The sequence below is a fragment of the Temnothorax longispinosus genome, chromosome 1 (assembly GCF_030848805.1).
Source record: "Temnothorax longispinosus isolate EJ_2023e chromosome 1, Tlon_JGU_v1, whole genome shotgun sequence".
In the NCBI taxonomy this organism is placed as follows: domain Eukaryota; kingdom Metazoa; phylum Arthropoda; class Insecta; order Hymenoptera; family Formicidae; genus Temnothorax; species Temnothorax longispinosus.
In genome coordinates, this window is record NC_092358.1 from 25,998,502 (window position 1) to 26,014,786 (window position 16,285).

Genomic DNA, 16,285 nt, shown 5'->3' on the forward strand with positions numbered 1-16,285 from the left:
GGTCTAATCGCGCGCCAACTGTCATTTACGCATCGTGGAAGTTCCAGGCACGCGGAAAACAATTATCCGTCGCATGTGAAAGAAAGTACCGCGTCTCGACAAAAATGGCAGCGGCGGCGGCGCGCAGATATTCGTGCCGGGTCGACAAACTTGCGTATTTCACAGATTTTTACTCGCAACAAGACCTCGACCATCGCCTCTATTTGCATAGAACTTTCGAATTGTCCGCTTGGCCGTCTGTTAGAAAGCCATTACAGTCACTGATACGGAGGTATGCTTTCTCGTTGCCGGACCACACCGAGTTATCTTAATTTTGAAACTTTCAGGACGCTGCTACCTGCTGCCTGAGATTTAAAGATTCCTTTAACGTTACACATTGTCGAATCAATGGTTTCTAGACGTAGACACCTTTAGAAGGCTTTAAATATCACAAACTTTAAATTATTTTTTAACAAACAGAAAATCTTTCTAAATAACAAAGAGTATGATATATCCGTTACATCTATTTAGATCACTAAATTTATTAAGAAACGGTCGTACAATCCACAAACCTAAATTTTTGAAAAATTGAAAAAAAAACTGTTCACACACACACACACACACAAATGGAAAGTTTGCTTATAAAAATCATAGCATGTTAATTTTTATAACGTGCTATTGAATGTTCTTTAAAATCTTATTAAATTTTATTTAGGTATTTTTTAATACAATTGCTGGCGAATAACGAAAGATAGATTATTTGAATTATTCTGTTTTAATATTAAATTATTCACTAATATTACATTGTATTAGATAGTAATATAATTGCAGAGAAAAAAAGGATATAGCAACATCGACAAGTGAACCAGTCACGAGTAAACGTCATCGAAGAGGGGATTGGAGAAGATTCTTGGACAAGAGGTGATTGCACTGTACACACGGCTTTTGGAGTCTTTGTAATTAACGTGACGACAACCCACTGACCCACTAGACGATCGATTTTTTCGTTTAACAGTTTGAAATAAACGCTTTTTTTTAATGTACCTGCACTTCTGAGATATTTGGGCGTTTATAGAGCTGAAACGTTTTTGGGCTTGCTAAAAATAGCTCTTATTATAATTATAAAAAGAAAACATCGCGACTTTTCTGCGACTCGGGGATCGCAGATTCTGAATTATGCTCACCAGTCGTCCTTCGAGACACAAGGCACATCGAAAGTCGACATTCTCGAAATAAAATATTTGGGAGATTCTGCAGTAAAGAAACAACTAATTTGCATATTAATCTGTCTCAGTTCGAACTATCTCGAATGTCTACCTATTTTCAAAGAAACACGACAGATATTTAGTGAGACCTTCGTCTCTGGCCTTCGCAATAAAACGCATCTTCGTCTGAGATATAGTAATCGCTGCAAAAAAAAATATGCTTATGCACATCGAAGAAAATCGTGATCAAGATAAAAAAGTGAATAGGCTTCTAAATTGATTATAAAACATCCATTTACATTACATTTGTATTCTTCAAGTCTCTTGAAAGAATAAAGAAATAATCTTCGGCATTAATGTCGTATACAAAGTACAACTGCATTAAAGACTGGTTGTTCCAACCTGTTGGAATCACATATATGTCTTTGTTTTTCCCTCAAATTAGACAAAGATAGACATATAATTTAACTATTAATTAGATTACCAACAGGTTGAAACAACCGGCCCTAAGTCATGAGATTTTTTTTTGTAAATTTAAATTTTCGAAGAGTGAGATTTTCTGACTTCTCGAAAGCATGTCTCAAGGAGCGACAAACAAGAAATCTTAATTGGATCTCAAGAGTTCGCATCCTTATCGTTATAAAATTGTGATACAGTTACACGCAACAGTACTCAAGTTAATTCGTACGTTTCATGTCGAACGGAAATGACTCCGCCGTATTCGTCCTGCTTCTAAATGTGTCAGCTGTGCGAAAGGATTCGAGGAGAATTCCCACTGAAAAATGTCGACATTGGGCCACGGTCAGGGTCCCGGTCACGCGACCCTGATTCCGCGTCTCCGCGATTTCACGCTCGCGACACGAACTCGCTACCGGATTTTCTCGTCTTCCTGTCGCGCACAGCTCGCGGTTAATTGCGTGGAAAATGCATTGAGAAAGCATTTCATTTTTGTGCGAAACCGAATGAAATATGCGGAAAATATGTCGTTCATATGCGGCGACTAAACTACCGGATACAAAAGCTCGATGGGAGAAGAACGATGTTTATTGAGTATCAAAGAGAAATTTAATTCTTCCGTAATGGAAGATATACCGTTACGTAATGTTTAATTTTAATTATTTTGCGTGAAAATTATTTTATCTCTGCATGTATTTAAATACAAAAATAGTTTGTATATTAGGATAGATAGTAGATGTAGAGATAATTATAAATTTCTTAATTGATTCAATGAAAAGATATCCGATGCTCCTACTCAATATGTCGTTAATTTAATTAAAACAATTAATTTAGCTAAACCAATGGAGTTAAAATAATACTGTTTTGTGTTAAAATAATAAATTTCGACACAGTAGTTAAAAACAACAAAATGTTATTCAAGGTGTTGGTTTAAAAATTTCATCCTTTAATATTTAACGGTGTACAAATGCAGACTGCAAAGCAAACTCCGTTTAAAAGACCTTTGCACTTGTTGTTTGCTTATAGTCTGGCAGGTGTCTCAGTTCACATTGTTACGCAACAAATTTGTGATTTCACCTTCGTGATCATGTTCTGCTTCGTCGATATGAAGAACGACCTAGAGACCACGAATCCTACCTCTTGTCAAAAGACAATCGTTCACTTCCCAGGCCCCGACAGTTTCTGTGTGAAAACCGTGTGCCGGACGGGCTTTCCTTCACGATACCTACGCAATCTTTGACCTATAAAGGGCAACATGCACATAGCAATACTGCTTGATGTACGACTCGATAAATAATAAATACGAAGATATATGTGTGCTCTGTGGAACTATATTACTCACTTTCAATTGAAGATACAATATTTGAAATACAAAGTTGATTACAACCTGTATTATAATTTCATGTCCGCGTCACCATCTGTAGTCATAAATTAGCATCGTCCGACGTTAATATTGACGGCGTTGAAGAGTCAACTCTCTCGCGACATCCTGATGCGTGCAAAATTCCTGCGTGCTAAAATGTCACATATCTCGAGTCAAGGTACTAACTGGTATTAATAGCAAAACAGCGTCGCGTTGCGTCATTCGCAGGAAAGGGGAAGCGCCATTAACGTCTCCACATAAAATCGAGCCGAAGGAATGTCCATTTCCCTCGGCATAATTCCCCGCCGTCCTATCGACGGTGTTCGCCACCGAGAGGAGATAGGTACGGCGACAGGATCGGAGTCCAGGGAGTGACCCGACGATGAAAAGCGCAAAGGAGGAGAGTGGGAGAGCGTCTGGTGGTGAAGCCGGAGTGGGACCCCAGTCACGAAGTCTCACGCCTTCCACCAGTTCTCAGTCCGAAGACGAACGTTCTGGCAGTTAGCTGGTTCGCCGCTCCGCTCCGAGACCGTCCGTGCGCGTGTGTGCGTGTCGCGTGGTTGGTGTGTTGTGTGTGTGCCCGGACGCAGAAACGGCAAGAACGGCAAGAGCGGCTCCCCCGCAAAGTCGATGATGTGTCAGTGTCGAGCTTGAGGCCCCCCTCGCGTACCATCTTCGTGCCGCTCTTCCTCGAGCCGTCAGCCGTCTTCGATCGCTCCGTAGCATCGAATCGGCATTCAAACCGGAGCAGCATCCGCCATTTTCGCCATCTCCGCGGCGTGAGGCCCAATGAGGCCCACCGGTGCTGGGTACGGTGATTCGCGCGGTCGACGCCTGCGGCCGCGCCTCTGGATTCCACAAACACCAGCACACGGCCCGCGGGAATAGTCGTTAAATCCTCGCCGCCGGGTATCGCCGGGTATCGCCGAGCTGTTTTCTCCATTTGTCGTTCCCAGGTATATTCCACGGCGACCGCGAGTGTACGGAGTACGTGTGCGGAGTACGTGTGCGTACATATATGTGACAGCAGCTACACGTGGAGGTGCGTTAGTGAGGGACAACAACGGCGACGTCTACGCCACTGCGCCGCATACCAGCGAGGGCCCCGGGTCTGATCGCAGAGAAGGGGATAGAGAAGCCTAGAGAGAACTGAAAGGAAGCGACAGAGACGGAGCACGGGAAGGGGGCCCGTGATAGAGGGAAGAGGCACGAAGGGAAAGAAAGCGGCGGAGAGAAACGGAGACGGCGAGGGAAAAAAGGAGAAGGAGAGAAAGAGAGAGACAGAGGGCAAAGCGGGGGCCCGATACGCCGGTGAGAAGGGGGGATTCGCAAGAAGGCGGCCATAATGGCCTGACGCGATCTCGAGCGAGCGGCTACAGCTGCTGCGAAATATACGCGCCGCCGGAGTTCCTCTCGCCGTTGCTGCGCGCACGTATTTTGCAACGCCGCGCTGCGACGACGTGTACACGCCGCTTGTCCGCCTGTCTTTGGAAAGCAACGACTGCGTAATCGACTGCGAGTGCTACCGGGCGGAGTCCCGTCGCAGCGTAATCGCTCAATGAGATCCTGAGTCACATCCGCGGCCCCACATTGCGCATGGGAAACGATCCGCCGCGGCTAATAATTGACGTTCATATCACTGAGTGTCGCCGATCGTGGGACTTACGTACCACGCATTGAAATCTCCGAACGGTTTCTCCGCTTAGGACAGTTTAGGACCACTTTTGAGTGTCATTCCTATATGACAATGCGATTGACTCACGTACAATAATTTTTTTTAGAACTTGAGAGTAACCAGCTAATAAGATTATCTGTAATCGTATTAAACAAATATCTCTACCTTCTACAACTGAATTGTTAACGATAGTTCTCTGATTATTAACAACTATTAAATTTCATTACTCAATCGCGCTCGCAAAAGTCGGTTGAATCTCTCTAATCAATAAGTTAGTCGAGTCGAATAAGAAAAAAAAATGAGGGGAGCTAATCAGGATACGGCGACGCCGTATTGTCGCTGCAGAGTACTCTATTTAGGTAGCTCGGTACCTCACACGAGCAAAGAGGGGCTCCTGGGCGTGCAGGAACCCCTGAGAGAACTCTACCCCGAGCAAGGTGCGTTGGGTGCGCGTGGGATAGACTCCTGGCTAAGCGTTTGGAGCAACGGCTTGCTCCTGGAGAATGTCGACGAGCATCGCAAAAAGATCACGCGGTTCTTCCCCATCGAGGCGCTCCACTATTGCGCTGCGGTCAGACACGTCAAGGGTGGAAACGGCGACACGTCCAATACGCGTTTCCTGCCGTTGGACTCGCCGTTCGCACGGACGCCCAGCGCGAATCATCCACCCCTGTTCGCCGCCGTGCTGCGAAGAACGACCGGCATCAAGGTTCTCGAGTGTCACGCGTTCATATGCAAACGGGACATGGCGGCCAACGCCCTGGTAAGGTGTTGCTTCCACGCTTACGCCGACAGCAGCTACGCGAAAGGCCTGGACCCGTCGTCGGCGACGACGAACGGGGTCACGACGGGTCATCCACAGTCGAACAACAGTCTCTACCACACTCTGGGCGGCTCGAGCACCACCCTGGACAGCCCCCAACCGACCCGTTTGGACACTGCCTCGACCGACGACCTCAGTTTGTACAATGGCGACGAGAATCACAAGGTTTGGGCCAGGGGTCGCGACGAAGTCGATGGACTTTATCAGGAACAGGGCACCCTGCGAAGCACGAAGGGATCCAGACCGCGCCAGTTGGTCGCCCCACCGCCGCCGCCGCCACCGCCGCCCCCTCCCGCCCAACCGTTGTTGCTGGAGGAATCCTCTTCCGCGCGACGGAAAGCTAATAAGAAGCTCAAGAAAATGAAGACTCGTTCGTTGCACGAGGACGCCTTACAGCAGCATCAGCAACAGCAGCAGCTTCTTCACCATCAGCTGCACCAGGGCGTGTACGCCAATGGCCACGGACATCACACCCTGGGTCATCCCATCAGACAACAACACTACCATCCTCACCCGCTACCACCCAGTAGCCGATCCGTCGCCGGTACTTTAGCCAGACCGGCGCCGGTGCTTTTGGTGCCGGCGGCCACCTTGCCACGGAAAAGTCATCATCCGCGTTTAAGGCCCATTCCGGCAGCGACTCCGATAGTCCCGGTCTACGCTCCTCTGCCAGTGGTACCGCCGACCGCGGCACCGGCGGCGGCCATTTATCCAGCCACGTATGGTACCGCCGGAAACAGAGGCAGACGACATCCGGTGGAGGCGGATAACTCCACCCTGGGCACGTCCAGGAGATTAGCCGCCTCTCACGCGGATCTCACCGCGCCGGAAGTCGCTCGACAAGCGGACAGTCCGGAGAACGAGTCCCGTTTTGGTACCGGCATATACCGGCGGAAAGGTCATCTGAACGAGAGAGCCTTTTCTTACAGCATTCGGGCGGAACATCGCAGCAGGAGCCACGGCAGTCTGGCCTCCTTGGGCTTCAGCGCGCAGAACGGTAACGCGCTGCCGAAGGAAGAGAAGAAGGATCGCGAGATTGCTCAACTGGTTGCCGGTTTGAGCCTCAACGATGGACCGGAACGAACACAGGCCATGAATTCGAGGGGAGGATATCATCATCATCAACAGCAGCAGCAGATTCAACCGTTGCCTAGGCCGAGACCCCGTTAGAATCGCTTCTCGAGATTGGTCTCTTGCAGTGTCATGCTGCCTGAAGCTTTCTAGGTGATCCAGACCGACTTCTGGATACTTTTTATCGAAGAGAATACTATAAAGAGCGAAGCATTTTTAGTTAAATTGATATATTCACCTTCTCTTTATCAAATATCTTGGTCAGCTACTAATGATTTGCTAATGTCCGTTACTAGTTTAGAATGCTAACAGATAAATATGGCATATTGGAACATTAATCTGTCGATAACGATAAAGTTATAACGAATAATTTATATCTATCGTTCGATCGTAAAAATTCTTCGTGAGATCCTTTTTTCTTTTATTAGCGATGTTACTACCAGGCGATTGTTCGAAATGAATCTTGCTTTTTCCGGTCGATCGCGTTGATGCAATAGACTTTGTCTGGGTTAACAAACATCTTCTTGCAGCTTGCTTCTCCAAGCGTGACATCGGCGCTACAGTTACGAGCGATTTCATGTTCCGTCGTCATGTCACGTGGAAAAAGACCGCATTGCGAAACGTTGCAATTCCGACTCTCCGTAGCAAGTTTTGCCTAACGGTATTATACAGCAGCAGGCGTATTTTAAATTACTTTTCTTAATTAAATCGATAACGATATAATTCGTATTCATTTTGAAGATATAAGTATATTATTATGTTAAATATAATTATCTATCAAATTTCTTAAAAACATATATCTTATTGGATCAGTTTAATATAAAAAGCATTTAATATAAAAACGGAGAATGAACGAAACGCCATACATTACACGATGACATAACGTCTCGAGAAACGCAACGACCTTTCTATCGCAGAACAAACTAATTAGGTAGTAATTATTGTCGGCTTAGAAAGATAACAGTTCTGTCTGAAGCTCATTAGATGAAGGCGTAAAGCGTAGAGGAAAAAAGAGACATGCTACATATATTTTCTCTGTGAAAACGAGTTAAAAAGTTTGCGAATAGATCAACAAAGATTTCATTGTCGCCAGCACTTAAAAAAGCATTTAAAAGCTATTTCCTCGGATACTTGGACACGTACAACATGTGTTAAATATCAAAACATCAATCGACTCTTAATATCTTTTTTTTGTTTTCGTGTAATTAAATAAACCTCATTTTTCAAACAGTACTTTAATGAGATAATCAGCAATTAACCTGACGTACTGCACATATAACATCTGTGCGATTTATATAACTCGAGGAAAAGAGCAAGAAATGATACGTTATATAAAGAACAGATAAAAAGTCTGGTCAGAAGCCTCGATATTTGCATTTGCGAGGCGCGTACAATCGTACATTACCGCCGACCGAGAAAAGTGTCCTTGGTTAAGACATTTTGCGGCCACGCGCTTGTTGAAGTTTTATCGTGGCACATTAGCACTGATGTCGTAAGCAAAAGCTTAAACGCAAAGGAATCTCGTTCGATGTTGAGACATGTGTTTTTCACGTTCGAAAGATCTCCAGAAATCACGTATTGATATATTATACGTTTATTATCGTGTTATCGAAACATTAATTTTTATTACTGCCGAGAAAAACATTATCCACGATGTTTTCATAGTTGAAAGAAATCATTTTGCGAGGTCGTGTTTTTAAGGATAGGAGGATAATTATATATTAATGATGATATTATGATGATTATACGCGCAAAAGATGTTAATTCTCTATAGATGATAGTAACACAAGTGTCCTCACGATTAAAAATAACGCATCGAGATGTTTTTGCGTAGACGTCAGCGCTGGTGATGATCACAGAGAAGATTTTAATCCCTCAGTCGCTATAATTAACACTTTCGCCTTGTTTCATTGTGATGCGGTTACATAAACCGTCGAATCCTTCGACGTGTCGCCTGCGAATCCTCGAAACTTGCTCAAATTTTCTCAGTCGCAGTTTCGATCCTTTCAGTTTTAAATGTCGCTCTCGAGGTAAAAATGGCGAGAGCTGCGAAGATCTTGAATGATTCATATATACATATTAGTATTCGGTGATTAGTGACCAGGAACTATGCAAGAACAATTATTCGTCATTACGTAACTGGGACACAGCATTCAAATACCGCTCAGAAGTGCGTTTCTCTTTCATCGAGCGCGTCGATTATAAGCAATAAAAAAGAGCTTCGCCTTTCGCCACGAATTTCTCCGAGCGGCATAATGATAGATATTACGCAGAAAAATATCGACGAAGGATGTACGAACAGAAAAAAACATAATTCGACATTCGATTCGACGTCTTCTAAATGAATATCGAAAAAGTTTATTTAAAATATCACTGACAGTATACTTTGACAATATTCATGAGATTTCATAACGCGCGTAGAATAATAAAAATAAATATAATCTGATGTATATTTTGCACTTTCAGCAGAAGCGTTACATAATCGTCACGTTTTTTTATCGTTCCAAATTAATATTCAAGTGGGCAAAGAATATGCAAAGCGATTCAATGTATAAATTCGGAATTATAAGCGGCAACGTGTTTATAGAAGGTGACATTGCTGCTTAATCGACGCGTGTCTTCGAGCAGAAAGTTGCGGCGTAGGCACGTAGGCATCGTTAATGCGTCACAGCGTAACTTGTTCACGGCGGAAGTATTATGCAAATCAGGAAACGAGACAGGTAAATCCTTTTTCTCCGAAGTGATCCTTCCTTGAGATCTCACCGATGAAAGAGAACCGCAAGTCATATCGCCAATATGCAAATTTAAATACCGCTAGATTAAATTCTCTCTCCGACCGATTGATTACCCGATTGTAAAAGATAAAAACGGAGAAAATATTTAGATGCAAACGCACGGCAGGAAAAAGAGAGAATTCCACGCCACTGAATTATTATCGCCGGTCGTGCATACTAGGATGCACACTTTATTAGTCACCGACTATCGTTGCCACGTTGTTTTCACGTCAAGGCTGTAACACGGTCGTATAATTCCCTCTCTTTTCCTTTCCTTTTTCTTTCCTTTTCTTTTCTTTTCAACTGCGCTTCTCCCAGGCGCCTGATCGAAATTTCGCGACGCCTGATAAAGTAAAAATGTACGTTTACTACGGCAAAGATTGTTTTATTGCTGCGACAATTATATAGTATTGCTGAGGTAGAAAGTGAGTGTAAAATATTTATGACCAGAAATGTGCGTGTACAGGCATATACGTGTACGAATACGGAGATATATCTACATACGCGTGTGTGTGTGTGTATTTACCAAATAAGCCAGTCAAAGCTAATTAAACGAGCATGCCATTAAATCGCGCAGGAACGTCGGAGAGTGATCTTGATTCTAATCGACGCGCGCATAACGGAGATACAACGAGGATATTCGTGCTTGCAATTGGAAGTGTTTTGCCAGGCACGAAATTCATTTTGTCGGAACGTTGGATTTCAAGCAGAACGGTCTAACTGATAGTAGTCCAAACTGTTTTGCTGAAACATATTTTGAACAACGGACGAATTTCGTTGTCGGAGCATCACGGTTGCTCGGACACGAGACGCGTTATTTCACTTTACGGTGCATTATATGCACCATGCACGCGAACCTATCCGTCGCCGGCCCCACATTCCGTTCTCCCGTGTAATTTTCAGGGTTAACCGCCAACCCGTCTCGTACGCGATACTCTAGTTTCAGGATTGCAACAAACAACCGGTGGAATGCAAATTACCTTGATTGGTAGCTTAAGTGGAGCGCGTTCTTTCTCTCCGGCCGTTAATAAAAGGGCTTTTTGGCGAGTTTATTATTTCCGAACAAGTTCGAAAGCTGAATATAAAATCTCTTGGGCACTCTCGAGGAAAGTCTGCGCTCTGAATGCTTTAACGTGTACGAGAGAAAAATTACTGAATTATTAGACTACAACGAATTTTCCTCCAAAAAAGGAAAGAAAATGCAATGTCGGTGTCGAATGTGAAAGAATGTTAAACGAGATATGTCTGTTCGATATGAAAAGTTTTATCTTGTGGAAAGGAGAAAAGGCGATAGTAAAAGATTCTTCAGATTCTCTTCTCTTTCATCGATGTTATACAGAAAAATGATTATTGGAATTGTCGAAGGGAAGGGAATGCTAAAGAGATCTTGCAATTTTCCTCCTTTTCAAATAAGAAAAGAGAAGCATGGTATTTTCGAACATTTTCCTCGAGCTGGAAGTGCGGTAGTACAACGGTTTCCAAGCTCGTTTATTCCAGCGTTTTCACGCTAGGATGCAGCCATTGTACTTGAATACATAGGATAATGAAATGTCGTGTGAGAGACGCGACTAGCGATTTATAGTTTTGCGATTATAACACATAATTATAGAATGTAAAACGGCGCTGCGGGGTATAAATGCTACAAGCGGTACAGTTAGAGCGCTCGGACATTGTAACTGTAAATTTCTATGTCGATTTAATCGCCCTGTACATTCGGACAAATCATTTATCGTCTTCCATTTGAATTCTCCCTATCTGGATACGTTAGTATGCCAAATATATATTAACTCGACGTAACGATTATACTAACCGCGTAATATCAAAACTCATCTGTGGTTTATCGTGTGGTAAATGAGCAGCTGGCTCTGCGAAGCTGGCTTGGAACTCACAACGAAAGTCACCAATGCGACAGATTGAGAAATGACACATCGTCAAACGGTCAATCGCAGAAATGATGATTCATTTCATAATTCTTCGTTATTTTCTATTCTACCGTCCATTTGCATTGTTGCTCGCGATCGCGTAAGGGGACTATTCTACATTTTTCACTTCGTCGTATCTATAGGCTTTAAATAATACGCGCGTGACAAGCCACGTTACCAGTCGATCGCGTAAGGGGACACGCATAGCGGTACAAACGCGTGTCCGAGAATAGTGCCTCACACTCCTCTCTCTTTTTCTTATCGCTCTTCCGCCGGTTGGCAGCCGGCGCGCGAGTACAACAACCGCCGGAAGAGCTATGCCAAGATGAAGGGGACGAAATGCATTCGTAGGTATGCGCTAATGGCATCCGGATGCCGGTGCATTACTCCACGACCTTGCAGCTTTCCGCGGTGAAATGAGAAACTGCATAGCTGCTTCGCGCGGCAGGGCACAGGTCGCCACTTCATTGTACGACAATCAATAATACCATAATTAATTGTGTATGCATGCGTGTGTGTGTGCGTGTGTGTATCTGCGATTGGACGCGACAGTTTATTTAAAGACGATTGCGTCGTGCGTAAGACGCCTGTCATTAATTAACACTCGCGTCTGAGACGAGCGCTGATAGGAATGTGCCATCGAGAATGCGAAAGAGAAGACTCATTACGTTTATAACTGCATATATATATAGATAATACATACACAGTACGCACACGCGGAACGCGGCGAGTAGCGAAGGAATGAGGATGGAGTTATCTTCCGCTGAAGAGAAAATGCGAAGATACACCGCGCGGCGTTGCGCAAGCCGCGCTTTTCCTTCGCGACGAAAGTGCGTCGCCGATTAAACTTCCGCGTGTACATACGTACATACGTAGGCTAATGTCATGAATAGAGAAACAATGTGAATATAATGTACACGCGTTTTGTCGCAACAAATAAATATCATTAACTAAATCATCGCAGAACTAATAAAATATTTCTTAATTATTAATTTCCCTCGCATCTCTGCGGTCCAAGTCGTTGCTCCGAAAACGAAAATTATCCGATTTGACAAAATTAACAGTCCAGAAATACTTACGTTATCCCAATTTTTTTATTTCGACAAATAGTACAATAAATAAATATTTAATAATTTGTAATGCGAATTAAGTGGAAAGGTATAATATCTAAAAAACGGAACGGTGAGAATGCAACGTCTTGTTGCAGCTACCACGGAATTTCGCAATTCAGTATAAGTATCTCTTACGAATTTTAATATCGAGCGCTGCGCCGGGTGGCCTTCACGGATCGTTGATTAGCGGAGAGTCGACGTAGCGACCTTAACATTCTCAAATTCCTGCGATAACGTAACGCAGCCGCGCGAGCTAAAAGCTCGAATTACAGTTAGATGGTGGTTCTGCGATTTACAGTTAACCACGTATACACGCTCGTATACGGGCGTACGGGCGTAAAGAAATCGGGTCAGAGGCGAAATTAGTTTTTAATAATCCGTCCAAGCCGCGTCGTCGGCGCGATTCATCCAACCCCCGCCGGACGATTATTGCACTCTAATATCTCGTGCAAATTTAATTCCTATAACGGTGCCGGTGGCGATATAACGGATTAACGGACGATCGTTTGCCGGGCAAAGCGGTCGGCGTAATACTTGCATATGCACGTCAATTACAACAACAGATTACTATTTCTAATACCACCTGCCGCTTAATATTCCTCTTGTACGGTTTTCTTTACTTTAAATGACGTGAGAGATGTTAACGCGCGCGTAATAATGTATCCTCAATCGGACAGCTCTGTAAAGTCTATTGTTAAAAAAAAACAACATTGACATAAATGTAATTTTTTTTATCGCATTCACCTATTAGAATTCGCGTAAAGTCCACTTGCTATTCAACCGTTTACAGTTATCTTCGCGGAATCACTCTTCTCGGTTTCTCCTTGTCTCGGACGACGACAATGGGTCCATCGAACGTTCCTTTTCGAAGGAAGCAGACTGTGTAATTGCATCGCGCACATTACGGCGACTGTGGCCACGAATCTGGAGTATAAGCAACGTGTGAACAGGGTCACGTCGAGATGCATCAGCGAAGAAGATATGGGTAGGGGGAAGAGATCTGTAATACAGAAAGAATACACGTGGTCAAAGGGGAGAAAAAATATGGGGGCGGGATCGATCATCGGGGCAGTTGCGGGTTGATGACACGGCGAATAAAATAATTTACCAACCGCGTTTGAAATAATGGTCTGGTGGCTCTGTTCGAGCAGCTCGAGACCTGATTTACTTTTTATGAAGAAGAGATGCCTCGTTATACTCGCCGGTAGATGTCGGCGGCTATACCGCTCAGAGATGGTATATTTGGTGATTTTAATGAGTGGTGCTATATGAGCACGATCGACCGCGGCCGGCCATCTTGACAGACACGATTTTATTACTCTTTATCGAACTTCGAAAATAAATACTTAAAATATTTTATTTATATTTTTTTATACTTTTTGATTAAAAACATATCTTTTATATTTATTTTTCATACTTGAAATTTGTATGAAATTTGTATGGAATATTTTATTAAACGAAACTATTTTATTAAAACAATGCTTCGTAAGTTAACGCTTTCAAAACATACCTACATATTTTCATCTAATTTCCAACAGATGGAAAGAGTCATTTCCTGCTATAAGTGCTTTTTAAATGCAGTTTCGATGTATTATGAAGTAGTAAGGAGTAATTGTGAATGATGGGAGGTTCCGCAATTAGCTAATGGAGAAACGGCATTTAAACGCGGAACTCTGCATTTAGAAGAGACGAGGTAACAGCTGCGAAAACCCGTGCCTGCGTGACAAATCGATAGTCGCCAATACTTCCGCCTGAATCCCTCTAAGTGATTTTAAAAGCTTTACGTAATCGCACATACCGTGGAGACTTCCGCCGGTTTTGTATACGTCGAAATTAAAAATTAAAGGATATCACGATATCGTGACAATCGAGCGCAATTTATCAATTAGTAACATTTACTCAAGAAAAGGTCTTATAGTTGCACGTTGATTATAAAAATTATAGATCATTAATATCTCGTTCTTTAACGGTTCAGGAATCTCAAAACTCTCTCTTAACAAACGCTTCTCATTAAATGTTTAACCGATTCAACGTGCCGGTTCACGGTATGCATATGTGTAACGAGAAATAAGGCGCATTCGACAGACAGATATGGAACACACGAATCAACAACTCGATGAACCCCGCGAAATAGCGGTGCAACGACACTGCGGCGCCTAATCGGAGATATCCGGCTTAGGTGCATTCGCGTGATTTTCAAAAGGATGAACACAACAGATGCGGGATTGCCTTCGTGAGAAATTGGCAGTCGCCGTAGCCTCTCGCTAAAGCAAAATGTTCCGTGGCTACGAGGCATATATGCCACCTGCTGTTGACTGAACGATACCTATGAGACGTAAGCCGTAATCGCGCGATGCATAAAACCAACGGTTATTATGCGAACTTGATCTATAACGGGTCTCTATCGATCCTGACGGAAACATCGCGCGGCTTATTTTATATATATAAGTTTTCTGAAAGATGCGCTTTTTTTAGACTAACGCGCAAACAATCACATATAATTATTAAATATGTAACAGAATTAACAGTTATTTCTATGTTTTATTAATAGTATTCATACAATTAACCCACTAAGCTGAAATTTTTGTTGCAATGATTAATACATTACACAGAAAAATACGCTTTGAATTAAAAAGCGTCGCAATCATCATCGCGCGAGTGCTTTTAGCCTGCAATTTTGTAATGCAAGTAATAAAGATAATGTTAAACGTATGCGGTATCTTTAAAATTCGACTTTCTCGCCATTAGCTAAAAGTTAATGTCGAGCAATGCATCTACGAGCGTTGCGGCGGCTAACAATACGCAAATGAAAGTAAATTGCGATTGCGACAGAAATTATATGCATAGCGAGACATGGTCACTTTACCCGACTCGAGCGATTGTAACAATTATTTTTCTCCACGGAAGTTTGCTACTACCGACTTACCGTTTTTGTATTAATATTTCGGCACTCAATACCGTTACGTTGACATGGCTGGCTAATTTTGAAAATAACGTAAATCAGATTGTGACGTGCAATGAAGGCTTTTCGCTACAGAAGGAATCGTGATTTTCTCAGTTATCATCATTAAGTACGTATTTACTCCTGGTTCACGTTCACCCCTGGTGGAAAATGTTTCAGAATTTTTCACATTATTAATCAGAATTTCTATAAAAATCTTCAGATTTTCTCAGAATGCTCAGAATTTTTCAGATTTTTTATTACGAATTGGAACGTTTTTTACATAAATTCGAACAAAATAATAAAATATTTCAGATTTTTCCCGCCAACATGTCTTTGTAGAAATCTAAATAAATATGAGAAAATCTGTGCAATTTATCAAAAATTTTTATACATACGGATACCTACTGAAATATATTCCGAAAATCTCCATCCAATTATTTTCAAAAGTATCTGAGAAATTTTATATATTTTTCCAGAATTTTTCATAAATCTCAATTCTTAGAAAATTTCTGAGAAAATACGAGCAAATTTTTCACCAGGGACTCGGGACATGGGAATTCCAAATCTTTCGCTAGAAAAGGAAAGAAACCGGATCGATAGACGTGAACGGTAACACCGAGCCGGACGTGTCGCGGAACGGGTAAGAAAGAGCGAGACGGAAACGCGGGAGTGACGGGGCACAGCCGCTGATGGAATAGACGGAGAGGGAGAACAGGGAGCCCGCATAGTTGGAATAACAGTACTCTCACATTGGTGCGGCCATCCGGTGAACACCGTCGAAGCCCGGTACCGTTACCGGTTACGACGTTACCGCGGCAAGCGCGCACCGGCTTCCAATGCCGGCGGTAATCAGAGGATCGGGACGAACGCGCCATACGGTCCACCCGATTGCCCATCGATTCAGTTGCAACTATCTTTTTCCCTCGCTCTTCCGCTCTCGGCGAAATCCTCTCCCGCGTTT

At 43.2% G+C, this 16,285-nt stretch overlaps 1 protein-coding gene across 1 annotated transcript; it reads left to right on the forward strand.

Annotated features, from left to right (window-relative positions):
* Nucleotides 1-2,981: 2,981 nt before the first annotated feature.
* Nucleotides 2,982-12,226, forward strand: LOC139821277 (uncharacterized). The gene has a single exon (XM_071792201.1). It carries the CDS (start codon nt 4,977-4,979, stop codon nt 6,669-6,671), a length of 1,695 nt encoding a protein of 564 aa, XP_071648302.1. The 5' UTR covers nt 2,982-4,976; the 3' UTR covers nt 6,672-12,226.
* Nucleotides 12,227-16,285: the final 4,059 nt, after the last annotated feature.

Coding starts and splice junctions, on each gene's coding strand:
- LOC139821277 (XM_071792201.1), top strand. CDS start 4,977: ATGAGGGGAGCTAATCAGGATACGGCGACGCCGTATTGTCGCTGCAGA.